Source organism: Hippopotamus amphibius, chromosome 6, assembly GCF_030028045.1.
Source record: "Hippopotamus amphibius kiboko isolate mHipAmp2 chromosome 6, mHipAmp2.hap2, whole genome shotgun sequence".
Lineage (NCBI taxonomy): Eukaryota > Metazoa > Chordata > Mammalia > Artiodactyla > Hippopotamidae > Hippopotamus > Hippopotamus amphibius.
The window spans coordinates 170,622,508-170,650,478 of record NC_080191.1 but is presented as its reverse complement, the minus strand read 5'-3'; the positions used below and the strand labels follow the sequence as shown (position 1 = coordinate 170,650,478).

At 40.3% G+C, this 27,971-nt stretch overlaps 1 protein-coding gene across 3 annotated transcripts; it reads right to left on the bottom strand.

Annotated features, from left to right (window-relative positions):
• Positions 1-13: 13 nt before the first annotated feature.
• TFRC (transferrin receptor) lies at positions 14-27,971 on the bottom strand. Of its 3 annotated transcripts, XM_057737987.1 has the most exons (20): positions 27,883-27,971; positions 26,867-26,951; positions 22,076-22,134; positions 21,297-21,507; positions 20,184-20,394; positions 18,871-19,020; positions 18,587-18,698; positions 16,938-17,051; positions 14,378-14,476; positions 13,849-13,988; positions 10,907-11,064; positions 10,058-10,177; positions 8,842-8,927; positions 8,552-8,615; positions 7,483-7,550; positions 6,696-6,754; positions 6,431-6,512; positions 4,684-4,905; positions 3,559-3,699; positions 14-2,972 (listed from the first exon to the last, which is right to left on the bottom strand). In XM_057737987.1, the coding sequence occupies exons 3-20, from the start codon at positions 22,109-22,111 to the stop codon at positions 2,733-2,735; spliced, it is 2,313 nt and encodes a 770-aa protein (XP_057593970.1). In that variant the 5' UTR covers positions 22,112-22,134; positions 26,867-26,951; positions 27,883-27,971; the 3' UTR covers positions 14-2,732. The 3 variants fall into 3 exon arrangements, with proteins under 3 accessions (XP_057593970.1, XP_057593972.1, XP_057593971.1); XM_057737989.1 differs by lacking the exon at positions 26,867-26,951 and having other exon boundaries at positions 27,883-27,940; XM_057737988.1 differs by lacking the exon at positions 27,883-27,971 and having other exon boundaries at positions 26,867-27,049.

The window sequence follows — 27,971 nt, the reverse complement described above, 5'->3', positions numbered from 1 at the left end:
ACAACTCAAGTGTTCAAGCATTTTATTAAATCAGATAAGGAACTGCACATACCAGATCATACACAGTTATAAGGGCATATCACTTGTTCACAAGGCACAGCTGAACAGTAAGCTGGCAAGTCTAATAAGCCATCTTTAGCCAACTGAAATTTCAAGAACACGTGAGAGGAAACAATAAAGGTCATGCAAGTTCTGAAACAGTGCATCATGACAAAGCTCACTCATTTCATTCTTTACCTTCAAAATGCACATGACACCTAAAACCAGAAAACATCTGACCCGCTGGTTGTCACTAGTCAGGTAAACATTTCATTCAGGAATATGAAGCCCCGTACCACTTACTGACTTGTTTGACTGTAAATAACTTAATCCTAACTACAGAAAAGTTTTTTAAAGAGATTTACTGCTGTGAAATGTATGCCCATTATTCATAATATGCCTTGAAGTCACTGAACTTTCATTAAAATATGATAAAGCACGATACTCAAACCAAGAATCCCAGCTACGACCTTTTCACTTACACTAAATATCAGTTCAAGATAAAACACTGTGTAGACTAACATAGACTGTGAATAGTCCAATCAGTGAGGCTGTATTAATCTAGATCTATTTTAACTTACACACATGACAGGAAGGTTAAGAACCTTAAGAGACCCTATGGACTTTTTCTTAGGTGACAGTATTGAACTGCCTTAGAACAGCTGATTTCAGGTTTTGGCTGAGTAGAAAATCAAGTCCTAACTGATGTAGCCTCAAACTCATTTGTTCACATCTACGTTTAACTTATAGCCACCAAATGCTAATGGCTGGGGAGACATGATCAAAGCCCCTACTGCAAGCTTCATTTCCCCACACCCTTCACTCCCCCCTCCCCCCAAACTCCTATACAAGTTTCCCCTGCTTTGAGCTAAAAGGTCAATTCTGGATTCAAACTTGTGTGAACTAAGAGGACATGCAAACAAGGGGATAAAGTTAAATTCATTTGACAACAGCAAACATTATAAACGTATGCTACTATTCCGCTAAACAGAAGACCCAGGGAAACCACAAATATACCAACACACAACATTAGGTTTAAAAACAAAGAATCCTGAAGGAAGTAATTTTATTTTACAGGGGTTGAAGTTAGCCACCATATGCTTAATGACCTCAACATGTTTCTGCAACTAAAACTAAAAGAGAGAGAATTACAGGGAGCTGGGAATACATGTTAGATACTAACGATCTTCAAGCTTTGAAGATGTCATTGCATGAAGAAAATTATGGGAAACACTGTTCCCGATAATTACGTACACCCTTAGTGTAGCATATGGAGATCACTGTCTCCGATACAGACACTGTGGTAGGCAAAAACTACCTTGTTCTCATACATTATGGGAGACACTGCTCCCGATAATGTGCGTTAGGGTTGTGACAGAGGTACTGGAAATTCTGCAAAATTCGAATTAAAGCTACACCTTGGATAAACTGAGCTGTAAAACTGTGAGTACAATCACAGCTTTTAAGTGACATTAATTTATAACTTGGTCACACTTCACTGCATTTAGGAGAACTGCATGTTTATCTGGTCAGCTAAACAGAAGTTTAACTTGATTAGCAACCACTAATTACATTTAATTCTTCTCCAAGACTTAGCTTTACAATGTTATCTGACTTGTGGTTGTTTTCTGACACCCTTACGTGTTGACCACAAATGCAAAACTTCCAGTATCTGTTGGGTTTTATTAGCAGATGCTGCTTTTATTTAAAAAAAAACGACAGTATAACTGTCATAATTATGGAAGGCACTGCTTCCGATAATTATCTTCTATAAAAAAAAAACACCATTTATAGTGAACTCTGTCACTGATAAATAAACAATAAATATCTCAGTGCCAAAATGACAGGAAGCTTTTCCAAAAAATTAACACTTTGGCCAAAATTTGGCAGTGTGTTCTTTAACATCTGACAAACTGAGTTTGAAATTAAACATCTAAAAATCGGTTCTCTTTCAAAATACCTTGGCAAAAACAAAAACAACAAAAAGCTAACAAAGGTTTATGGGACAAAGGACAGAGGAAAAGAAAATATACTAGGTCTTTGGCTTCTGGTCTCCTCTTTTCATACATAATCCTGAGGTTAACACATTAAGGCCTTACTCCTGTGATAAGCAGTTGAACCTCATTTTATGCAGCTGAAGGACCTCCATTTCAGACCTCAATGGCAAGAAAACAAGTCCCATCTCTTCTGAAAGTGAACTGCTTCACTTTCAGATGTGGAAACCAGCTAAATCCTTAAAGAAGGCAGAGAGTAAAGCCTTACAGCCTGGTATCTCCCGTCTAGCATCAGACGAAGACGGAGGACCACCTCCAGCAGGCGTCGCCTTCCTCCTCGAGTTCAAAAGATACCAGTTCATATCATAGGATTTAGAGCAATAGTTCACGTTCACTGGTTCTGACTTTTTCCTAACTGTAACAGGAAAGAGGCGGTTACTATTACAAAGCACTTAAAGTTCTAGAGATAATCAGAGAAAACATTCTATCACGAACATTTTTTTTAAGTGGTTATTCACTTTAACATGAAGTGCAGGTACCTACCCTGGATCAAAAGCTGCTGCCTAAAGCCATCTAGTAGTACCAAGATTGGGTAGATTTTTAACAATATTAGGTTTTGCAGCCCTACTGAAAATTTAGCACAACCAACACAAGTCTAGAAACCACACTACCCTGATAAATACGTTACAGGTATCACATTTAAAATTCATTGTCAATGTCCCAGATGTCACCAGAGAGGGCATTTGCAGCTCCCTGAATAGTCCAAGTTGCCAGAGCCAACTGGTTTTTCAACAGCGTTTCGTTAAAAGCACCCTTATTCCGACGCAGCCTCAAGTGCTCTAGCAAAGCTGGCAGCGTGTGAGCACCAGAGCCCCAGAAGATGTGTCGGAAAGGAGATTCTCTCGGCGACACATAGGGTGAGAGGAAGTGATATTCCACCTGTGAAAACAAAACACACAAGAGAGCTTACACAGTGCCGTGACTTCCGTTGTGAGGAAAGGACCTGAGATAGTAAAACAACCGTCACTCTCTCACTTCAAATGTTAAAATCTCCCTGAAGTTAAGAATGCTGAGAACCAAGCTACTGGTCTTCTAATGTTAGACGTGTAAAGCCAGCTATCAACTCCTTTGTAAACTCGAACTGCATTGGGGATTTTTTTTTTTTCTGGTCGGAGCCTATATACCGAAGTTTACAAGTTTCCAGTGTAATAAAGTCTTCTGCTTCTTCCAAGCAGCCTACGATAAAAGCAGCTAAGGGCTGAATCAAACAGAATTACAGAGGAAATGACAGCTAAAAACCATAAATGTTTTTAAAGCCTAAAAAAATTAATCCTATGTCAAATGTCTTCTGTATTTCCAGTTTAGATACGCTGGCTTTAGATCTTGCACAAGTTAAAATTTGTGAATTCTAAAGCAGCAAAAGATTCTAGGCTCCTGGAATTACTACTCTACTTTTTAGAAACACAAGATATACCAATTAAAAATGAACATCCTTGAGTTCTTCCTTTTCTAAGGGTTTACGTACTTTCATGATACGGTCATTGATTTCCCTCATGACAAATCTGTTTGTTCTCTCAGCATTATTATAATCTGTTGTTAGTTTCGACGTAGCACGGAAGAAGTCTCCACGAGCAGAATACAGCCACTGCATATTCAGACCCATCTCCTGAAGCAGAAAGACATTAAATTCACTATTAGATGTTGTATTTCTAAGGATGTTATTCTATATACCTTTCTAAATTTAGATGTAGTAACTGAAATGATTCTGATAAAAGGGGGTGAGACTCACAGACAAACTCAAGTTCAGGAAAGCTAGACTCAAGCATCTTGTATAGAAGGTTCCAAGCTCTATAAACTAAAGTAACACACTCATATTTAAGCTCAGCAGATAGTACAATTATCCACTCTTAGTCTCGTAAGAAAACCATCCTCCATCAACAAGTGTAACATAATGTACTTAGTAAAAGTATATAATCCTGGGTAGTATATCCTTCCCAGTTCAATTTCCCTTTGCTGGCAAACTTCAAACATTCTGGTTCAGTGAACTTCAGAATCTAGTTATTTCCCTCTGGTAAGTCCCAATTTCTGATCAGTTATAATTAGTTTCAAGAAAGCCAATCCTAATAATTAAGATTCAGTTATCAGTGATTTACTTCATTTAAGGGATCTGTTAAATTGACTTCTAGTACCATAAAAGCCACTTAATAATATTAATTTGGTTTTATCAAATGTTTGATTAGACACAGAGGATCAACACTGAATAAAGACTTTAACTACTGGTTGTGTTCTCTCTCCATCCATGTCATCTCTGAAAGGCACACGGGGCCCAAGCTCATGGGTTCGAGTCCTAGCTGAGATTCTCACATCCTCTAGGCCCCACCTCCTTTATGGCTGCTTGGGATAACATGAATGAGAGAGAGCTTAACACCATTTTAGACTCTGAAAAACTTGCTGTGGTCTATCCTACAACTATAACCGTAAGCCTCTCAACTTTCTTTTCAAGTGAATTATGGATTCTAAGCAAAATTACACTTCAGTTCACTCTGAAACATGCTTTGGCTACCAACCCTGCTCCTCAGGAACAGCTACACATTCTTCCTCACACTGCTCAGCGCTTCAGCAGCAAAACCTGATCTTCATCAGCACTCACCTTCATGTCTGCTCTGAACTGGTTTATTTCCCTCACAAACCAAAGTATCTTGTCATTATACATCTCATAGTTCAGGTGCAATTCAACATCGTGGGTGAGTTTAATCACAAGCTGACCGGCTACTTCTGCTGCCACTCGTGCCATTTTGTTTAAGTCATTAACTTGCCGGGTCAGCATCTCATAGGTGTCCTTGGGAGTACCCAAGTAAGGGTAATCTTTGTCCTGGAAAAAAAAAGTAGGTTCATGTACTGGGGCGGGTTGTAAGACTAGGAGCCTCACGTTCTAGCTTCCCCATCAAGGTAACAGTAACTTTACTCCTTCCTTTGCTTCTAATGTACTCCTTCTCCGGCTTAACCTCACACCCACTGCTTTAAGACGCCGCCGCTCTTCCTCATTCCTCTGAACCTAACCTACTCCTGGAGCGATTACTTTCTTCCAGTTTCTACAGAATCCCTGTTCTATCACATCACAACAGATTTCTAGCTAAACTCCTTGAGGTTATGTCCTTGTTCTCTTCTCTCTGGAGCGTTCGGCCCATATTAATGAGGAAAGAAGAGAGCATGCATGCAATGTGCTTCCAATATAAAGTTTTAGACAAAAATGTACCTTCCTCCTCATCACGCAGCAGTCATCCGCTCACACACACGTTACCTTTCTAACAAGACCATCTGACGCTTACAAGAACTGCCCTCTGCTTTCACTGGACAACCTCAGTAACTGTTTCCTCAGCTCCATCCCCGACCACTGTTCCTGGTGACAGTCTCACTGGCAATCCTTTGGTGTGACCTCAGCTCTTTACTTTCAGACTGTACGTATCTGTATTACCTATACCTCTGAACCATCACTGCTAGGAATCATTAAGAAGGTTTTAAAAAAAACGTGACTTCTGAAGGTCAACAGAAATCATAAATTTCCTCAACCCTAGGACCCGACACTCAGTCCTTCCTAAGGTACTAAATGGACATCATGACCAGATATCTCAATGCCATTCATACCGTTGCTCTAGCAGAAAGTCAGGGGAATTCCAGCTATGTTCATCTCCAAATCCAGACCCTTCATCACTCCCTCACGTCACGCCTTTCTGTCCTGGTCCCAGGCTAAAGCAGCCAGTGGTGAGACGTCTAAGGACCTGGCCTCCACTGGAGCAACGAGTGGACGCCAAAGTCAACAGCGTCCACCCTGACCCCCTGTACTAACTCTGGGATCTCTTCAAGAGTCTGCTTCAGAGCTCACTGTCCAACTCGAGCACTTCAGCACAGAAGCCTTTCTCATTCCTCTCACTCTGCCTGGTTTTCAGTGCCTTCTAACTGGCTCTCGTACCAAGCCAGTCTTGTGTGCCTACAACGTGGTCCGTTCAAAGTTCTGTCTCTTAAAAATCTTACCTCTGGTTTTTGTGCTTTTATCTATAATCCCTGCTTAAGAGACTCACACCTCGGGACAAACGTCTACACATTCCAGCACGCATGAAGAACAGCCTTATCTGCAGAACTCTGAAGGACATGTTCTATACCTGCACTGTCCCACAGGCAGCCTTGTTATTAGCACTCATCACATATAACTGAGGAACTTCAGCAAATAAACGCTACCTAAGCTGAGATTAAAATTCTATGTTCAGACGGATAATAAGGGAGATTATAATAACTGCATATGCCTAACTTCTCAAAACGTAACTAAGCACTCTAGAAAACCTGGTCTCAAAACTGACAAAAGACCCAAGATATAATGCTGTAGCAGTCTTCAGACTTACCTCACAAAAACAGAAAGAGACCGCAGGGATTCCAGAGTATGCAAGGAAAGGGAAAGCAGCATCATCAAAAGAAAGCTTCTCCCTGCAAGAGGAGCAAGACTGTGTCTTTACAAAGTGCTCCGTGCAACCCCACCCTACCCCTAAGTAAATTCTGAAATTGCACTCCCTGCAAAGTTATGTTTAAACCTCTACCTAACACAGCAGCTGCTATTTATTGAGTGACTTTGCTTTTCTATTAGCTGTTCATTGACTTTCCTCAACTTACACCTTGTTGATCCAGTTGCTGTCCTGATACAGAGACTGGCTGGTAAGTGGATGTTTCACCTGTAAAATAAGAAATTAATTTACCACTACAATGAACCTTTCTAGACGTATGCATTCAGGCTACTCACTAACATTCTTCTCTATAAATGTTTGTTTAAAATATTAAATTTTTTATTATATCTTCTTGAAAAAAATTTAAGACAGTTAAAACAATCCCAAATTTCTGAAGTTACTTCTACTAGGCTTGTACTGGTAGTCCCTTTAATTATGGTGGGAAGAAAGTTTTCCTTCTTAACATTTTAAAGGTGGCTTCACCACAATTTTAAAAGCCCTGTCTAGCCTTTATGATCTGCCCATCTCCTTTCTAGTTTCTTTCTTCTAGCCCATTTTATACTACTGCCAGCCTAACCTGCAAGCACATTACGACTGCCCTGTTGGAGACCCTATAGTAATCCCTAGTTTCCTATGGGATCAAGGTCAAGTTCCCTGACCCTTATTTCTCTCCAACTTTAATCACTCCAATATACTGTGTCTAATCCCATCAAGCAAATTTTGTTCCTCCCTTATTCCAAACTACGGTCATTCACATGTCTGTTTTTAGTCAATGAGTATTTCATCTGGCCTTCCTATTTAAGTCTCAGGTATGGTTCAAGTTCATTTTAAATCTTCCTTAACATTCTGACTCTACAGACAACCCCTGTGGACACCTGCAGTTTAAATATCAATGTTTTTCGTCTTAATTTTTTGTCTAATTTACATTAGACTTTCATAATTAGGTGCACACTCACATCTTGCATCATCTTCTCAATAAGTGAATACAACAGTGGGCTGGAAGAAACTTTGAACTTTTTGGTACCTGCAAAGAGATTATTTTAACATTGTTTAGTCAAGCAATTTGCACATTGCTACTTCCAAAACTACTTGGCAAAAGGAAGACAATGACCCAGATCAGTGGCATATACAACACCTATCCTCTTTTTTTTTTTTTTAGCTCTTTATTGGAATATCCTATCCTCTTAATGAAGTAGACAAAAACGTGGTTGAGAAGTCAAGCACTTTAGTGACTGGCAACCCTAATTTCACTCAACTGAAGCTCTTACTCCTTGAGTTTGCACATTTAATGTCAATGATTTGGTTTTTTGGTACCGTTTTGGCTCACCCATGCTAGGGCAGTCCTCTGTTAGCTATAGTAAGCTTGCTACGTCCAGCACATTCTGCTGCAAAGGTGAAATGTCGGTAATGACTAACCTAATGAAATGCAGTTTGTTAACGCCTCCCCGGTTCTTCCCAAAGCAGACATTTCATCACCCTCCAGTTCACCCACTGGCTACATCTGGACTTTCAATAACACCAAACGCTTTCAGGAGTTTGATTATCTTGTATTTCTATCCATGATGCCACAACGTTAGCAAGCTGTGAGTTAGTCTCTAGAAATAATACCATTCTGCTGGCATGGTTTAGTTCCTTCTGGTCCAAAGTAGAGAACCAGTGGTTCTCAAACTTCAGTGCATCAGAATCACCTAGAGCACTTGTTAGAACAGTTTTGCTGGACCCTGTGCTGCAGGTTCTGATTCAGAAGGTCTAGGGTAGCACCTGCAATTTCGCATTTCCAGCAGTTCCCAGGGGACCCTGAGGCTGCTGATCTGGGGACACATTAAGAAGCATTGCTCTCGACACGGCCATCTGCACCCACTCGATAACTTCAGGCACCATGTAAGAGAAAGTTAAGTCAATCTTTTGATCTGGTTATGTCCACTGTAAACTGTAAAAAATCACAAGTGCTGCTTTAGAAAGCTTTCTTCTACTATTCTATAAGTAGTTTATAAATTTATAATCGACTAATGAAAAAATACCTACCAAGAACAGCTTTATCCAGATTAATGTAAGTAAAAGCCTTTAAATGCAAAGAGGCAAGGTATCCCTAGAAGAGAAGGAAAAAGATGAACGTACTAATAGGTACTCATCTAATGATCATAGACAGTAGCTATTATTAGCGATTTCTGTTTAAGTCTGGATTCTATTGAAACTAAATATACAAAGGTAAAAATGATATGATCAAATCTAAAAGAGCATGGTATCTGGAGGACAGCTGAAGCCAATGAAGGCTCGGGTGCCCATTCTGGGCACGGATGATGTATTGATAATACCTCTAGCCATTCAGTGGCACCAATAGCTCCAAAGTCTCCCCCACTCCAGCTGGCGAAGACGATGCCCCTGCTGGGTTTAAACTGACCTGAAAGACAACAGAGCCAGTTTATCTTGGGAAGGTTATAGGCAGGTAACTGACTTAAGATGAAATCAGAAACTTCTAATTCAAGACCACAGATTCAAAAATACTTCCTTTCCTTTTGAGGCCCCAGGTGAAAGAACCAAAAAAAGACATAGAAATAAAATTTAGAAGTAACATACCAAAGAACAGAATAGAAGATCATATGCAAATAAGGTCTTAACTACATAGTAGGTACCAGTTTACTAGACCTCAGTTTTTCACACTCCATTCTTTAAGTCCCTTATAACTTCCAGACCAAGAGATACTTGAAATCACAGCCAAAGTATCTTCTTTGAAAACAATGTGCCTAGAGGTAAGTCACTTAAAACACTGCATTACTTTAAAAACTGTCTGAAACAGAATTAAAACTCACAAATTTAAGTTTAGGAAACAGTGAGTGTTCAGAGAAATTATATTAATGACAGCTCCTTTGGGGGTTTTATGTGCCTCTATCCTCCAACTCCCCACTCCTTGGTATGTATTTTTCTGCATTAATGTACTTAAGCACTGCAACTTACCCTATGACCCAAAGATTCACGAATGTGATGGGGGTTTGCATGTGTGGATGGATGGGTATAAAGGAGTGGCAAGTACTATGGGAGAAAGGCTTGAAAGTAAGCCTTTCTTACATAACCATATTATATACTAAATATTATATATTTAGAGATCAAATATATAAATACATATTCTACATTATATTTGTAAGTATGTAAAGTTATATATTATCATTTTATAACAAAACTATAGGACATCAGTGCAGAGATTATGACACTGCTTGCTTCCAAATAGACTCCTTAGGCACCATATGAGACCTGCTGACCATTCTGGACATGTCAAACTCAGAATTCAGGGCCCAATATAACGCTTTCCAACGTCTCAAAGAAGCTCATGATTCCTAGTACAATGAAGACACTGCACAGAAAGCTATTTCAAAGTCAAAGGCAGATACAACAAAAGACAACCTGCTTTGTGCTTAAGAAGTCAGAGTCTAGCACAAGTGAACCATAAGACTATAGGCAAAAGTGAGCAAAGCATATTATAACATTTAGAAATACAGTTCATAGACGTTCAAGTTCTTAAAAATTGTACTCTACCTTTTGAGACCATATCAGAAAGTATCTGGGCAAGTTTCAACAGGAGACTTGTTCCTACACTGGACTTTGCAGCTCCAGGACCCCAGGCATCCCTCTGGGCCCCTACTATAACATAGCGATCTTAATTTAAAAAACAAAAAAAGAAAGGATAAATTATACAATCAGCTTTTAAACTGTTTTCTAATATTGAAGTCTAGAATAAGCATGTTAGTAGAAGGGTAAAAATGTAGTGTATGTATTTAGGGTAAGAGAGCCTTACTTCAGATCTGACCTAAGACTCCAGGGATTAAAAATTCACACGACAATACTGATCTCTTTTTCCTTATTCATTGTGCTACTCTTTTCTACATTACCAATTAAGGTTACTGACTAATTTGTGCTCATTAATTGTCTAATAAGCACTGAAGTCCAAGGGCTTACCTTACCAAATGATATGATTATTTGATGACATTCTAATAGATATATTAGCAAACTACAGTCTGCATACCCACATTGTCCATGGCTGTTTTCATGCTACAGTGGCAGAGCTGAAGAGTTGCAATGGAGACTGTATGGCCTGCAACATGTGTATTATTTGCTCCCTTAAGAAGAAATTTGCTCACCTCTGATCTATTTAATAACTTAAAAGAGATTTTCTAGTCACAATGGTCAGTTTTTGACAAGTTAATTTCCTAGGGCTTTATTACTTCCCACTGAAACTGACCCTGAACGGTTCACTTTAGGACAGGTAAGATTTAGCATTTCAAGAAACCAAGGCAAGTCAGCCTTCCTGCACTCCCTCCCTCTGGCCCCAATCTTAAGAGTAAGGAAAACAAAACAAACAAACAAAAAACCTCCAAGGATCTTTACCTGGTTCTTCAAAGCCCTTAATAACTCCAAAGATGTTAAGAATTCTTATCTCTTTCAGCACATTGTTCACAGTGAGCTTCACATTTTTGTTCTGTGCGGATACCAGCTTACATGAAGAGTCCACTCCCCAGATAGAAGGACAGTCTCTTTCCATATTTCTAGAAGCAGAAAACAGAGATTAGAGTTCTGAGTTAACGTTAACTTCCCCCAGTTTACAAAATCAGTCCTTCCTACTGTCCAGTAAAGTTCTAGGTTAAGAGGATGTATAAACAAAACATACAAAATTACTCACTAGCAGCCAGACATTTGTATTTTACTCTGATCTGTAGACAGTCATTTGAAAATCATGAGTTATTTCCTAATTTAACCAACGTTTTTTTAAAAATGTATTACCTATCCCATCTGGAGAGGGTGTGGAGAAAAAGGAACGCTCTTACATTGCTGGTGGGAATGTAAATTGATACAGCCACTGTGGAAAACAGTATGGAGGTTCCTTGCAAAACTAAAATTAGAACTACCATATGACCCAGCAATCCCACTACTGGGCATATACCCAGAGAACACCATAATTCAAAAAGACACATGCACTCCAATGTTCACTGCAGCACTATTTACAATAGCCAGGACATGGAAGCAACCTAAATGTCCATCAACAGATGAATGGATAAAGAAGATGTGGTACATACGTACAATGGAATACTACTCAGCTGTAAAAAAGCAATGAAACTGGAACATTTTTAGAGACATGGATGGACCCAGAGACTGTCATACAGAGTGAACGAAGTGAGTCAGAAAGAGAAAAACAAATATTGTATATTAACACATATATGTGGACTATAGAAAAATGGTACAGATCAACTGGTTTGCAAGGCAGAAATAGAGACACAGGTGTAGAGAACAAACATATGGACACCAAGTGGGGAAAGCAGGGAGGGCTGGGGGGGGAGGGGAATGAATTGGCAGATGGGGATACCAAACTGTACACTCTAAATATATGCAGTTTATTGTAAAAAATAAAAAAATAAAAAGTTTAAAAAAAAAAAAGATTATTGCAGCACTATTTACAATAGCCAGGACACAGAAGCAACCTAAATGCCCATCAACAAATGAACGGATAAAGAAGATGTGGCGTATATATACAATGGAATATTACTCAACTATAAAAAGGGATGAGATGGAGCTATATGTAATGAGGTGGACAGACCTAGAGTCTGTCATACAGAGTGAAGTAAGTCAGAAAGAGAAAGACAAATATTGTATGCTAACTCACATATACGGAATCTAAAAATGGTACTGATGAACTCAGTGACAAGAACAAGGATGCAGATGCAGAGAATGGACTGGAGAACTCGAGGTTTGGGGGGGGCGGGGGGTGAAGGGGAAGCTGAGACGAAGTGAGAGAGTAGCAGACATATATATACTACCAACTGTAAAATAGATAGCCAGTGAGAAGTTCTTGTATAACAAAGGGAGTCCAACTCGAGGATGGAAGATGCCTTAGAGGACTGGGATGGGGAGGCTGGGGGGGACTCGAGGGAGGTGGGGGGGGGTAGTTGAGGGAGGGAGGAAACATGGGGAAATGTGTATAAAAATAGATGAACTTGGTGTACCCCCAAAAAAATTAAAAAAAAAAAAGAAATAAAGGACAAAGGATTTGATTCAGGCAAAAAAAAAAAAATTTATTACCTATCCCATCTGACGCGTGCCTTGCTGCCAGAGACGTAGCTACAATTTACATTGGAAATAGATTCCAAGATGCACTCAGAACGAAGTTCTTATATACAAAAGTACATTAATATATTCTTATGCTTCCTAATTCTCTGCTAACAAGGGTAGTGTACATTCCTATTTCGGTCATGAGAGAATGCACTCATGCTGCTGGTGGTTAGGTTAGATACCCTCCCCTATCTGATTCCTCGTGTGTCATCCAAACGATGACTACTCCAGAAGGGCTGACTTACATAAATATGTCAGAACATTATTAGTCCTCACGACACAAGAATAAGATAAGGGGCTGGCTTCCCAGGTTAGGACAGACTTGTAGATGACAGGAAGAATTAGCTGACTCTAAGTTTGGTTTTAGTCAAAAAGAATCACCCATTACAAAAACCTCTTAAATAGCACTATTAATAGCCAGACAGGATTTCTGAAGGTCTTTCCATGTAGATGGCTCTTCATCTGATACCAACAGCCCTGCTAAGTAGAATATACTTTGGCTATCCAATTAGGTCAAAGCAACGTGATCAGTGGGGTTAGAGTAAGTTGTTCTATGTTACATAGCAAATAAATACTCACATGAGTGTCTGAAACGAGACTGACATCCCATGCCAGTACCAGGTGGGAAACACGTTCGGATCAAGATAAAACTGAATGCCATGTACTCTCATCAGACTGGGTTCTGTTTTTAAGGAGGGATACTAACACACTAGGGAGAATATCCAGAACGACTAATTATGACTGTAAAGCATCTGGAAACTGTTATGAGGACAGAGGATATTCAATCTATAGACAAGGAAACTTGAGTCATTCTGTTGCTAAAAAAGAAAACCCAGAACTAATGAGTGTTCCAGGGAATAAGATTTCAGTTCAATACAAATTCTTATAGATCTCCAATACTGAATGGGTTGCCCTAGGTAACAAAATGCTTTACCACAGGAAGTATTCAAGCAGAAGCTACACCGGGAATATTACATAAGAAATTCACCAGGTGGACTGAACAAGGATTCCTTGAGTTTAATAAATCCAAGGGCTATTATTAAGATCACTTTGTGGAGGAAAACTTTCATTTTTATCTACACCATGTTAATAGGTAACCATCCCCAAAATGTCCAAAATGTGGAAAATTATAGCCAATTGTTTTAAGATTTTATCAAAATCAACAGATTGTTTTTCCCTAATCATAAAATCTGACCCTGCGAGACAGTTTTCAAATAAGCACTTACTGAAATAGCTTTTCCGCAGCGGCTCTGGAAACTGTCTGGACAGGTATGTTAGGCAACCCCGACGACTGGGACGGTGGGAACTGAGTGTGATTGAAAGAAGGGAATCCAGGTGTGTAAGGGTCCCCTGTTCCCAGATGAGCCTAGTAAACCAAGAGAGTAATTAATTAGCTCAGGCATTTATTTAAGAAATCCCTCCAAGATTCAAATTCAGGATGAAGCTATAACCTAACTTCAGTTTAGCACCTTAAAGTTTGAAATTCTGAGTGGTTCTATATGTGACTCTTGTTTTTATATGGCATATGTCAAATTATCAATTCAAGATACTACTGACAAGGTACTTTTAGTAAGAAGTGATAATTAGGTCTCAAAGTCATGTAATTCATCTCCTCACTTACTGCTAAAACTCTCCAAGGGAAAAAAAAGAGTATTTAAAAGTATTTAAGGAGGTTTTATTTCTATTAATGGAGATGGAATCCCGCAACAATGTGGAGAACCCAATAACTCATTTACTCAAGAAATAAAAACTCACATGTCCGAACACAGGGAGGTCTGCCTCAACAACGGGAAAATCACTGTGCTCCAGGTATATCAAGACACCAAGTGCATTGAAACTTTCAGCATTTGCAACCTAAAGAAAAACAGGTAAAGCTCAGAAAATGAGGAACTACTCAACCAAAATTAGAAGCATATTGAACTTATACTGAAAGACAAAGGGCTACAGCAGACTACCCCAAAACTCCCAATGTTTCAAATAGCTTATATGTTCAGAAAAAATACTCGCCTTAAAATTGAACTCTTTTTTTAAAGAAAAATTTAATTGAAATTTTTAAGGAGATAATTATAGATTCATTTGCAGTTTTAAGAAATAGAGATCCAGTTTCTCCCATTAGTCAAATTTTACAAAACTATAATGTCACAGCCTGAATATTAACGTTGATACATTACAATCCACCAATATTATTCAGATTTCCCCAGTTTTACTTGTACTCATTTGTGCGTTTGTGTGTATTAAGTTCTAAACAATCAATCAAAATACTGAACAATTAGTTTTTTGTTTTGTCTTGGCTGCGTTGGGTGTTTGTTGCTGCACGTGGGCTTTCTGTAGTTGCGGCGAGCGGGAGCTACTCTTCGTTGCAGTGCTCAAGCTTCTCATTGCAGTCACTTCTCTTGTTGTGGAGCACAGGCTCTTCAGTAGTTGCAGCACACAGGCTCAGTAGTTGTGGCACACAGGCCCCTAGAGTGCGCAGGCTTCAGTAGCTGAGGTGGGTGGGCTTGGTAGTTGTGGCACTAAGGCTCTAGGGTCTGAGGGCTTCAGTAGTTGCAGCGCATGGGCCTAGTTGCTCTGCAGCACATGGGATCTTCCCGGACCAGGGATTGAACCCGTGTCCTCTGCGTTGGCAGGCGGATTCTTAACCACTGCGCCATCAGGGAAGTCCCCTGAACAATTAGTTTTAACACCACAAAGATCCTTCCCATTGCCATTTGATATCCAGACCCACTTCCTTTCCACCCTCAACTCCTGACAACCACTAATCTCTCCTCCATTTCTTTTTTTTTTAATTATGTGTATGTATATGTATACTGATATATTTGGAGATACACATAGCACTCTTTAGTAGTAATAAAAATAAGAAAAAGAATACTACTAGCAACGTGATGAAGGTAAAATCACCATTTCAGCTATAAATTAAATTTAGCTTTTTCCAGACTAACATCTTGGTGATTATAAAGCTTTCATTTTGTCTTTCAAGCGGTCAAGAAAAGTATGTTCATTATACGAGGGTGAGTCAAAAATTACCCACACTCTGGTTACAGTAAAACGTCTGTAAATTCTACAGCCAGAGTGCAGATAATTTTTGACTCACCCTCATATTATACTCACTGAATGCCATTACCTGAATATTAGCAATTAAGCTACTTTTTAAGAGCTATGAAATGATAGAAATTCAGTGTTCTTTTTTTACTACCCTTTTGCATTTACTTTCTCCTCCATTTCTGAAATGCCGTCATTTCAAAAATGTTGTATACTCAAAAAGCTAAACAGTTACCACATGACCCAGCAATCCCACTCTTACGTAGATACATAAGAGAATTAGAAAATATCTATTCACGTAAAAATATGTAAGTTAATGTTTATTGTAGCATTATTAATAAAGGCAGAAAGTGGACACAGCCTGAATGTCCATCAACTGACAAGCAGCCAAGCACAATGGGGTGTGTCCACACAGGAGAACTCTATTCCGCCGGAAAAGAAATGAGGTGCTGATGAACGCTGCAACACGGATGAAGCTTGAAAACATCATGCTAAGTGAAAAGATGTCAGTCACAAGAGGCAAAATATGGTATGATTCCATTCACATAAAATATCCAGGAGAGGCAAATCCACAGAAACAGAGAGTAGATTAGTGACTGCCAGGGGCCAGGAGGAGGGGGGATGGGGAATGGCTGTCAATGGGTATGGGGTTCCTCTAGGGGATAATAAAAATATTCTGCAATTAGATCATGGTGATTGTTGCACAACCTGTGAATACACTAAAAACTGAATTGTACACTTTAAAGAGTGAATTTTATGGTATGTGGAATAGACCTTAATTTAACAAGTAAAAAAGAAACAACTGAATGTGGCTACATGACAAATCTTAACTAATTTTTTAGGACAGTTCAAAAAATAAGAGAAATAATAAAAACCCATCCAACACAACCACTGCCTTTCCAGTCTAAGCTGTCGTGTAGGTGACTTTTAATTTTCCTTTTTATAAAGCTGAATTATATATGTATAGTATATATATATTCTATATATAACTTGGTTACACAGACACAATTTAAACTTCTTTCACTTAAGCATTTCTGATTTCTGCATTTTTATTCACAGACAACGACTACAAAATACTCCAAGTGGATATGCCAGTTTTGGAAGTATCCTATAACTTTAGATAACTGGAACTTACTTGATTTGTAGAGTACTTTAATAAATTATATTATCAGGTATGAGAGTTTAAGACAGATGCTTTTCAGAAGGTAAGAAAATTAACAATACCATCTGGTTGAAAAATGATACGATGCCAATGTATTCAATAGCTCATACTCACCTTTTCGGCAAAAGTGATTTTCCCTGCTCTGACAATCACTAAAGATCCGTTCACAGACATGTTTAAATCCTCAAAGTCTTTTTTAGTGCCAAAATTAGCATGGACCAGTTTACCCTAGAATAAAGACATTAGATTCAATGAGCATCGTGGTATTAGAATAGCGAGAGTCTGCCACCAAATATTTTACAGGTCAAACCCAAGAGAGAAAAGACCAAGGGAGGAAAAAAAGGCCAAGGCCTAGAAAGAATATATGAGAGTTCTAAAGTCAAAACTGGTCAAGGTTAACAGGAGTGAAGTCAAGATTTCTGGTCTTTCATTACCTTATGATGCCTTTAATTAACACTGATTATTTACATTAATTAATTTACATTGCTTCAGATATTTGGGGGGAAGAGAAAGGATAATAAGATATCCTTAAGCAAAGAGATCTCTATCAATATAAATATGGTAGGCTAGCCAAGGCAGTATCAATTATACAATGTTCCCACACTTGAACTCCAGACAATTGAGGACATTAAGAATTAACTGAAAGTTCTGATAATAAATCTGTCCAAAAATTGTTTTACAATAAAATGACTTGCACAGATCAACTTTCAGATGTTTTTATAAGCTGTTATCATAATGCTCCTAAACGCTATCAGAGTTCAGATATACAGCTATAAACTGACATTAACGACCAAATACCTAAAATACAGAAAGCTTGCAGGTGAACCAAAACTTCACATGTTCTTTAACAGAACAATCTACCCACCTCCAAACCACTGGCTTGTGGGTGGCCAGCACAGTTACGTAACCAAGAAGGCAGAGCACAGTCATAAAACTTCATTTGGCTCAGAAGGCAGTCTTTAGATAGACCCTGGCATATAAATATGTGGTTTTTAACCTAAAAAACCTAGCTGTTTTTTAATTTCTGTAGTAGTTTGGCCACATTTGCCTAAATTTTAAAAGATCAAGCATTAAAGAACCAAAGTAAGATTAGACTCCAGCCAAGATGGTTACTTATATCTGCCCCCACATAAGGGCATATCTGATACATGAATTCTTCCAGTAAATTCTTTCAGTGTCAGGCACTGTCCAAGCCTCTGGTACATAGCAGAAAATGAAATCAAGCCCTGGCCCTTCGTGTGTTTACATTCCAGTGTGGAAACGATAATGTCAGGTACTGTAAGTACTAGCAAGAAAAATAAAGCCGAGTAAGGAGAAGTGATCTTAGAGGAAGGACATTTTTGATAAGATAATCAACGAAGACTTCCCTAGGGAGATAATGCTGGAGAAGAGACTTGCAGAGTGACGGAAGAAGCCATGCTAATATTTAAGAGAAGTGTGGGCTAGGCAAAGGGAAAGGCGATTTCTATAAAGGCCTTGAGATGGGAGCATGCTTGAGTTTGAGTGTTTGAAGAAGAGCAGGGAGGTTAGAGTGGCCACAGCAGAGTGAGCGAAGAGAAGAGCAGTGGAATTACTCAGGGCCTTGCCAACCAAGATGAGGACTTGGGATTTTATTTTCACTGTGGCATAGGAGGTTTAAGGACTAAAATATCCCATGATTGGTTACATTTTACAAGTAAATTTATACTAAGAACAGTAAAGACAATGAGTTTTTGAGCTATTCAACAGGGAAACAGTCTCAGGCACGGGTCTGCCTTACTCACAGTAACTGTCGTCGCCTTACTGTACGCCACATAACCCTCGGGATGCTCCACCAGGTCTGTCGTACTGCTGTTGCCGCTTGTATTCACTATGGCCACTGAGTTGTAAGTATTGCTGAAAAAAGATTATGTTAAAATGAAGCTAAGGCATCCCTGAGAAAACTATTACATGGATTTAATACAGTTAGCATTTGACCTGCATTATGTATTTTTGAAGGTCTTTGCTATAACTAGCACACCTTAGAATAGCTACTTCTATAAAATAAGGTTACCATCTTTCAACATACCTGCCTTTGACCTGAATCTTAACAAAATGTTCATCATGCCAGACTTTGCTGAGTTTAAGTTCACGGAATTGATTTTCAATGAAAAAAGCAAGCCTTTCATCTTTCTGAGATCCAGCCTCACGAGGGATGTAAGAATTTTCATTCAGCATCCTGGAGGAAAACAAGTCAAATATTAAATGAACTAAAGTTTAAATTAAATGAACTAAAAGTTTAATTTAAGTAAACATTGAACTCAAGTATCAAGCAAATCATTTTAAAAGCATAACTCAAAAAAATAAATTAACTGTGACCCAAAATCCTGGTTATACCAGATAGAGACAAGCTTAGAAGAAAAAAAAATTGTCCCCATATTTGCAGGAATTTGTGACTTCAAACCTGTTAAAACCTCTTTATCTAATGTAAAGCCCCACCCCTATATATCTGTTTAGGGTAATTTTAGGGGAAATGAGTAGCTTCCAGAAGATCTATTGTAAGCAAAATGAAAGATAGTATTACTATTGGTGAACTCAAGATGTACAGCTTCAATTTTCGCTTTTTTGAAGCACTCTGAGTACCCTAGAAGCAAAACTCCTCTTTGTTCTGATTTCCTATGACTCTTTGTAAATATACACATCATATTAGTTATATGATCTTTTTTTTGGTAGACTATATCCTCACTTTATCCATAATGCCTAATGTATAGTATATAAAAAGGACTCATCAGATTAAGTAAAAATGCCAAGATTTCTCATTTGAGAACAAAAGAATCACTATACCATTGAAACTATAAGGAGCTAACAAAAGTTAAAAGATGATCTGTTCTTTACACAGAGTTAGATATGTGTCCAAAGAAGATCTTAAAAATCTAAGGACAAAAACCTTAAGGACATGGATTGAGTGAGAACCAGAAGAAATCAAGAAATACTAGAGACATATCAAGTAGGGCAGTCAAGTTAGTCCCGAGAGGATGCAACAGGCGGCCGACACCCTTATGGATAGCAGCAGGGCTCAGTACGACTCACAGGGGGTGAGATGGAAAACCAGAGCGAAGGAAGTATGACAGCAAGCAACAGACTCCAAAGAACCAGATGACAAAAAGATCAAGAGCCTGTGATTTTTCTTAAAAAAAAAGAGAGTCCCCACAAAAATTCTAACATTCTTCCCTATCAACAGTTTGAATTCTTTACTCTTTACCCTCTAACTGAACATGGGAAGTCTCGCCTATTCTAAAAAGCTTCTCCTCCAGACTATCACCTCTGTTTTATTCCACTACACCTAATAATCAGTATTTGTTAAGGCACTGAGGTTGAACTTGTGAAGCAGCTCAAGCTTACTTGATGGTAGTGGTGAAATCTATGGCATCCAGTCTCTCCGACAACGTTGATTTGAGGTCCGTCCAAAATATGTGAGGTGTTTCGGGCAGCTGCTCTTCTGATTCGGAGGGCTCTGTCTCCTCTGGGCACGAAGACGCTGTTCCTGCCGGTCTCTGACAATCGGCATTTGGGTCTACACGTTTACAATAGCCCAAGTAGCCAATCATAAATCCTAAGGATAAAAAGTTTCAGAGCTGAACTCACAGAATTTACTTATAATCTATTCGTATAAGAATTGTTAATATTTTCAGGTATCCCTTGAAAATACTAGTTTTAATCAAATTGTAAGGCATTTGAAAGTAACTAATGCATCTCAATTTTGTCTATTTTAAACCAGTCAATCTATTATATAATTTTATTTTAAATAGTTACCTTTTCAAAGCAAAGGTACCTTTTGTTCCCTGAAGCCTTTCCTGAATCCTCAAGTCCAGCATCTGTGCTACAAATATCCTGTGCATATATCTTGTATAACATTTGCACATTACACTGAAATGATTCATGGGTCTCTCTTTTCCCACCAGGCTAACCTCAAATGCTGGTATAGAATCTTTTTTTGTTTTGCTTTAAATGGCTATTTTTATTATTATTATTATTTATTTATTTTATTGTCTGTGTTGGTTCTTTTTTGCTGCGCACGGGCTTTCTTTATTTGCGGTAAGTGGAGGCTACTCTTCATTGTGGTGCGTGGGCTCCTCATTGCCGTGGCTTCTCTTGTTGCAGAGCACGGGCTCTAGGCGCGTGGGCTTCAGTAGTTGCAGCACATGGGCTCAACAGTTGTGGTTCACGGGCTCTAGAGCGCAGGCTCAATAGTTGTGGCGCACGGGCTTAGTTCCTCCACGGCATGTGGGATCTTCCTGGACCAGGGATCAAACCCGTCTTCCCTGCATGGGCAGTTGGATTCTTAACCACTGCGCCACCTAGGAAGCCCTGGTATAGAATCTTAGCCATCACTGTACTCCTAGTGCCTTGCACAATGGCACGTAGAAAGGTACAAAATAAATGTTTGCTGAGTTGACCAAACAGAACTCCTAGAGTTGATGACAAGGAACATAAGGTTTGAACAGCCATTCTTACCAATCAGGAAAAAGATGATCACAGCCACAGCCCCATAGCAGATATACCCATTGAGCCTTTTGGGCGCTGTGACCCTGGTGTGGCTGCCGGCCACGCTGCTGTCAGCATTTTCCTCCTCATCTGCAGCTAGTTTCATCTCCACGTGACTGTTATCGCCATCCACTTGCCGAGCCAGACTAAACCTGGTATATGACAATGGTTCTCCACTGAACTGAGATTTAAAAAAAAAAGAAAAAAAGACGTAGAGAAAGCATTATGAAGGAGAAGAATTTCATGATGAAGGGAACAGAGACATTTAAAGAAAGTTTGGTCAGGTGTTATTATTGGGCCATTACTGTGACTTGCTATACATTCTCAAGGAAAAAGAAGTTCCCCTTTCAAATCAGTGTTCTTCCCTGTGCCCAGTTCTGTCAATGGCAGGTGAGGCCTGGATCTCACACTGGCCTTCATCTCATTTGGCCTTTTCATTCAGGGTTTCTGTTTATTATGCATGTGTACTGGTATACAACTTGACCAATGCTTTCTTTAGTTCACCGTATCTACTTGACTGTCTCTCTGCCCCGAAACTTCTTACAAGATTTTCCATAATTAACTCTACTCAAGATTGAATATGCCCTACCTTTGTGAAATCAGTTACACCTCAAGACCAACACTGCGAATATAAATGAATACCTGATGATAGCTTTGGGTATTATTTCTTGCTTACTGGGTGAAAGCCATCCTTGTATACTTCATATTCTTGCAAACTGGTGGCAGAGAAATACAGCTTAAAATCTTACCAAGTTAGAGAATGCTGATCTCGCTTGATCCATCATTCTGAAGTGCCACACAGAAGAGCCTAGTAGTAAAATAGAGAATTAATATAGTGAGATAGATACCACTGAATCAGACTGGTGAGGACTTTTCATTACCACACTAGATTAAGTATGACATATCAATTTTACTTTTAAATATATTATCACCTTTCTAGAAAGGGTATTTAACCAAGATATTTACTTTACATGACAACTAAATTTAGTGTGATCCTTAATTAGATTCTGAATTGGGGGGGAGCAGCTTGAAGGACATTACTGGAAGAAATAAAAAATTTGAATAGAGATTATATCCCAGATAACAGTATTGTATCAATATTAGATTTAGGAGTGTGATAATGGTATTGCATTGTTTGGAAGAGAATGCCCTTGTTCTTAGGAGATTAACGCCAAAGAATTTAAGGATGAAGTACTGTGACATCTGTCACTTAATTCCAAATAGTTCAATTTTAAAAAGTACATAAGAAATAAAGAAGGGGACTTCCCTGGCGGCACAGTGGTTAGGAATCCTCCTGCCAATGCAGGGGACAGGGGTTTGATCCCTGGTCCAGGAAGATCCCACATGCCACGGAGCAACTAAGCCCGTGCACCACAACTACTGAGCCTGTGCTCTAGAGCCCTCGAGTCACAACTACTGAGCCCACATGCCACAACTACTGAAGCCCGAGCTCCTAGAGCCTGTGCTCCACCACCGCAATGAGAAGTCCACGCACTGTAAGGAAGACTAGCCCCTGCTAGCCACAACTAGAGAAAGCCTCTGCACAGCAAAGAAGACCCAATGCAGCCAATAAATAAATAAATTTCAAAAAAAAAAAAAGGAAATGTGATTAACAATCAGTAAATCTAGGTAAAGGGTATATGGATATACACTACAGTAGTATTTCAGCTTTTCCTGTAGGTTTGAAATTTTTTTAATTAAAAATGTGAGGAAAACTAGTTAGAATGTTATCCGTGGGAAGTAGATTTAAGTAACTGAATTTAGTAGTCAAAGAAAAGGGACAAATACAAAAAAAGAGACTAGCACCTGAAAAAAAAAAAACTTAACAAAAGTAAAATTAAGTCAAGACTGCTCATGCTACACTAATCAGTAACAAATCACCACCAATAGAAAAGGAGAGAAAACTTGATCTTTCTGATTAAATGAACATTTCCTAACAAATGATTTGACAGGTCTTTGATGCAAAAAGGATAAAAGAAAAACACAGAGTATGCTATTTTACAGATGAAAAGGCCAGTCATTTGAGATGTTAAGTGACTTGTTCAAGGCTGAAAACTGATAACCTAAAAATGAAGTCCAACGGGTTTCTATAACTGGTTTTATAGAAACCGTGTTCTCATTTCCAGAAATTTAAGAAATTATTTTCAACTTTTTTCAAAGCAAACTATACCTTTGTAACGAAGAGAGTCTTAAGTTAAAGCACAGGTATTAACTGAAATCGAGATTTTTCTAATTAATTTGGTTTGAGTCCATCTACATACTTGAAAGTGATAGTATGTTGAGATGTATAAAATGGACATTTATTTCATACTACTTTAAACCTTTTCCTCTACTACAAGCACCCTCATAGCACATTTAACACCCACACAGCACAAAGCAAGCTGTGATATATATGTAGATTGTAAAACAAATTATATAAACTGGCATTAGAAAAGTCTCCTATGGAAACCTACTAACAAAAAAAAAAACCCAATTTTTAATCCCCAAGCTTCAAAGACCAGAGCCAATAAGCAATAGATCATATTCTTAGAAGCACAATCTCTTGCCCCATCTGGTACAAAAAGCTTATCACTATCTCTGCACCATAACTGTACAAACCCAATCACCAGAGCCAGAAGTGGAAGGCCCACCCTGAACCAATTTTAATCACCCTTTTCTAGGAAAAAACAGCTTACCAATTTAATATTCATCTGAGCCAGTCATTCCTCAAGGTTTCTAGTTTTAAAGACTAAAGTGACAATACATTTAAATAAATGATCTAAATAAAAGATTTAAAGAAACAAGGAGAAGACTGATCGCAAGTCTGAAAAAACAGATATTAACAGCACGTTATGATTTTGTGTAATTAAAATATAAGTATTTTTTTTACGGAAAAAAACAGATATACTATTTCTATTTCAATCCCCAGACACAAAATTAAGACTCTAAAATAAATCAAGTCAGAGGAAAAAGTGTGACCTAGGTAATTCCCATTTTAACTCTATCATTTAACCCCACACCTGTGAAGAACATGATTCTATGATATCTACAAATTATTCCTGGAGTTTTACAGACAACAAAACTGAGTCATTCTTCCAAAATCTCACACACAGTAAAACTTTCTATTTAAAAGAACCCTTAATGAACTTTCTTCTAACTGAAATCACTCTAATTTATGTGCTCTAAAAGTGTGGGAGAGAACCTTTTCATACCAGTTATATACCAGTCTATAAACATGTAGTTCTGTTACAAGACTACATATAAAAGCCAAACAACTCTTATTTGGCTTATTTCAACACGTCACCACCAGTGCTAACAATCTATTACAAGAGACAAACCAAACCACCTTGATTTTTATTGATATTAGCATCTTGTATATCTTCGGTGTTCTCAATAACTGGAAAAACTATTCAGTTTTTCACAATAATGAAAATTAAGGTAAGCAAAACCAGAGCCCCACATGTTTTGAACATGAAATGGTAGGAAGATCTGAAATATTTTTAATTGAGCCATGGGATGGAAGACAGGAGGCAGGCAAAGGTACTACCTAGACTGCAGTCCCAAACTTCTTTCAAATTCAAATCATCTTATCCCTACTTTCTTTATATGTGGCATTAATTTCTATTTAATTTTTTTAAAAATATGGTCATTATCTTGAGGTCTTAAGCTACTTTGGGATGTCTTAAAACCATGAGTCTGTACAAAATATATACAGCTAAAGGGCTGTGGGGATCAGGTACCAACATACACTTTCACCTATGTAAGAAACATACCCAAAGCTGCTACACCACTTTACCTGAAATAAAAATAAGGCATTGTCTGTTATTACTGACAAGCCCATTTCAATTTAGAAAACAAGCCACAGCTTCAAACCCTTTGAGCTCACACAAAATGAAGGTCCTCTGCCTGCTTCTGAGGCTCTGTTCTAGAGACCTGCGCTACCTAATAACTTCAGTGCCCTCCATCTTCTCCAAAATGAGACAGAATCCAGCCCCTGCCTGTACTCACTAACATCCTTCCTCTATTCTTAAAGCCCTACTCGTTTCTTCCAGGATCAGCTCAAGGGCCATCTCTATGAAGCATTCTCTGACTGGTTTCCCTACCCTACAACACTTGATATGGAAATATGTGGTACTCAACAAAGAGTAAAAATATTTTATTTCTTGGGCTTCCTAGGTGGCGCAATGGTTAAGAATCCGCCTGCCAAAGCAGGAGACACCGGTTCGATCCCTGGTCCAGGAAGATCCCACATGCTGCGGAGCAACTAAGCCCGTGTGCCACAACTGTTGAGCCTATGTGCTGCAACTACTGAAGCCCATGCACCTAGAGCCCATGCTCTGCAACAAGAGAAGCCACGGCAATGAGGAGCCCACACACCACAATGAAGAGTAGCCCCACTTACCGCAACTAAAGAAAACCCGCGCACAGCCCAAAAAAAAAAAAGAGATTTTATTTCTTAACAGTACTGCGACATGCTTCATGTATAAGAGGTTCACTTTTCATATCATTTGGAAATTACATGAAAGAGAACATAAAGAAAACCTTGGATGTGGGATCTTCCCATCCTTGCTACTACTTTGGATTATTCTGAAATCACTGGGCAAGGCTTGGGTAGTTGAAAAACTTCACCTGGCAGAGCTCCAAGATGTCAAGCAACTGGTTACAGATACCCATTTTGCAAACAATTCCCCAAGACAATTATGCACTTACAGGTGAAAATGAAAAGATTACACGAACTTAACAAAACTCCTGCCTGGCCCTCAGAACACACATACTTGTGTATACCCAGAATGACTTACAAAAAGACGGTTGGTCAAGGTCTTTACTAGCTTTAAGAGTAAACTTTATGGGCCTAAAATGAAAAGGCAGTGGAGGAAATCAAAGAAAACAAGCAAAATCTTCATTCCTATTTAGCTTTCTGAAAAAAAGCTTGTTCAACATGAAGGTCAGGACCACCTATTTGCGTAGTGCTCATCTGAGAGAACAGACAGAAGGCACACACAGAAGAGTTCCAAAAGGCCTCAGAGAATCATGTTAGGAGCTTTCAATTGTTGTCGGATTCACGTTTAGCTGGGAGCCTTCTCCATTACAGATAAGCACGTTATCAGAGGCAAATAACCGCCACCCCTTAGGGCAGAGTTAGCGGGAGTTGTTTGTTCGCTATCCAACGATCTTCAGCACAGGCTAGGTTCACAGCCACCATTACTTAACAAGAACATTGCATCAAAGAAAAGTTAAAGGGTGCTATACTACATATAGACTTTTGGGAAATATTTCATATCCATGACAAAATTTTTTTTAATTCTGAATTTTCTTGTGAAGCGTATTGAGTTTATTATAATCCAAACTTGAGGGGCGAAAAAAACCAGCAGGGCAAACAAGTTTACTGTAGATAGCCTAACCTTAATTTTCAAAGCTGAAAATCAGGGACTTCCCTGGCAGTCCAGTGGTTAAGCCTCCGCGCTTCCACTGCAGGGGGCAAGGGTTCGATCCCTGGTCAGGGAACTAAGATCCCACCAAAAAAAAAAAAAAAAAGGTAGAAAACCGCTTCTGGAGATCACCTTAAATGTCTCTGTCAATAAGGTCAAACTCCCCAGCTCAGAGACCACCGAATCAGCGTCCCGTGTTGCAAACTCCCATCTAAGGCTAGAAGAAAGGTATCAGGTATCCAAATACTCTTGCAACAGGACAAGTGCTTCCTACTTCAACCCTGTCCGAAAAAGCAGCAGCGGCCGCCTTCCTCGCTGTACCCAGACCTTCCTCGCTGTACCCAGACGAGTCGCCGCCAGCAGCGGGCAGAGGGAAGCCGCCGCCTACCCGGCCCCCACCACCCGCTCGGCGAGCCGCCCACCGCGGGCCTCTGAGGCGTTCGTCAAGGCAGCACAGGCCTTCAAGCCGCACCCCAGGCTTCCCGAAGGCAGCAGCCGGTTCCAGTCCCAACAGCTTCGCCCGAGCGTCCCCACCGCCGTCTTCACCAAGCAGCGGTCCCAGCGGCACGGCCGCCCCCTGCCCGCGAGGAGCGCCCCGCGGCCCGCGCCTCGGGCACCCGGGCGCCCACGGCCAGCGAGCCGCGCTCCAGGAGCGGGGCGCCCCGGGGGTCGCGGCCCCGGCTCTCAGACGCCCGCCGCGAGGCCCGGCCCCGGCCGCCCCGCCGCCGGGACAGCCGCGTCCCCCGCAGCGGGCCACGAGACGCCTCAGGCCCGCAAGGTCAAGGTCACCCACGCGCGCCACGGCCACCGCCTGCGCGCACTTCCCGGAGCGGCCACGTGTTCGCCAGGCGCGGCGCGGCCCCCGCCAGGCTCCCGGCCCCGGCGGTCCCACGGGCGCCCCGGGCCTGCGCCCCTCGAGGGGGGACGCGCGGACGCGGGGGGCGGCGGCCCCAGGCGCCCCTCGTCCGGCCCGCAGGCCGCACGGCGGGCCCGCCCGCCCCCGCCGCCCGCTCCCCGCCGCCCCCGCGCCCCCGCCAGGCCGCCGCACCGCGCCGGCCGGGGCCGCCCCCGACACGGCCCGGGGCAGGGCCGGGGGCTGCGGCGAGGGCGGCAGGGTCACGCGGCCCCGACCAGCGCCCGCCACTCACACGCGCCTGCCGCCGCCGCCGCCGCCGCCTTCTCTGCGGCGCCCGCCGCCCGCGGCCGGGGTTTATAGTCTCCCGCCCGCGCCTCGGCC

What these genes read in the sequence shown, in the direction of transcription:
- TFRC (XM_057737987.1), bottom strand. Translation starts at nt 22,111, where the DNA reads ATGATGGATCAAGCGAGATCAGCATTCTCTAACTTG. An exon ending in TCTGGATAAAGCTGTTCTTG is followed by an intron (nt 7,551 to 8,551) that starts GTAGGTATTTTT and finishes ATCTCTTTGCAG; the next exon opens with GTACCAAAAAGTTCAAAGTT. An exon ending in TTGAGAAGATGATGCAAGAT is followed by an intron (nt 6,755 to 7,482) that starts GTGAGTGTGCAC and finishes CTTATTTTACAG; the next exon opens with GTGAAACATCCACTTACCAG.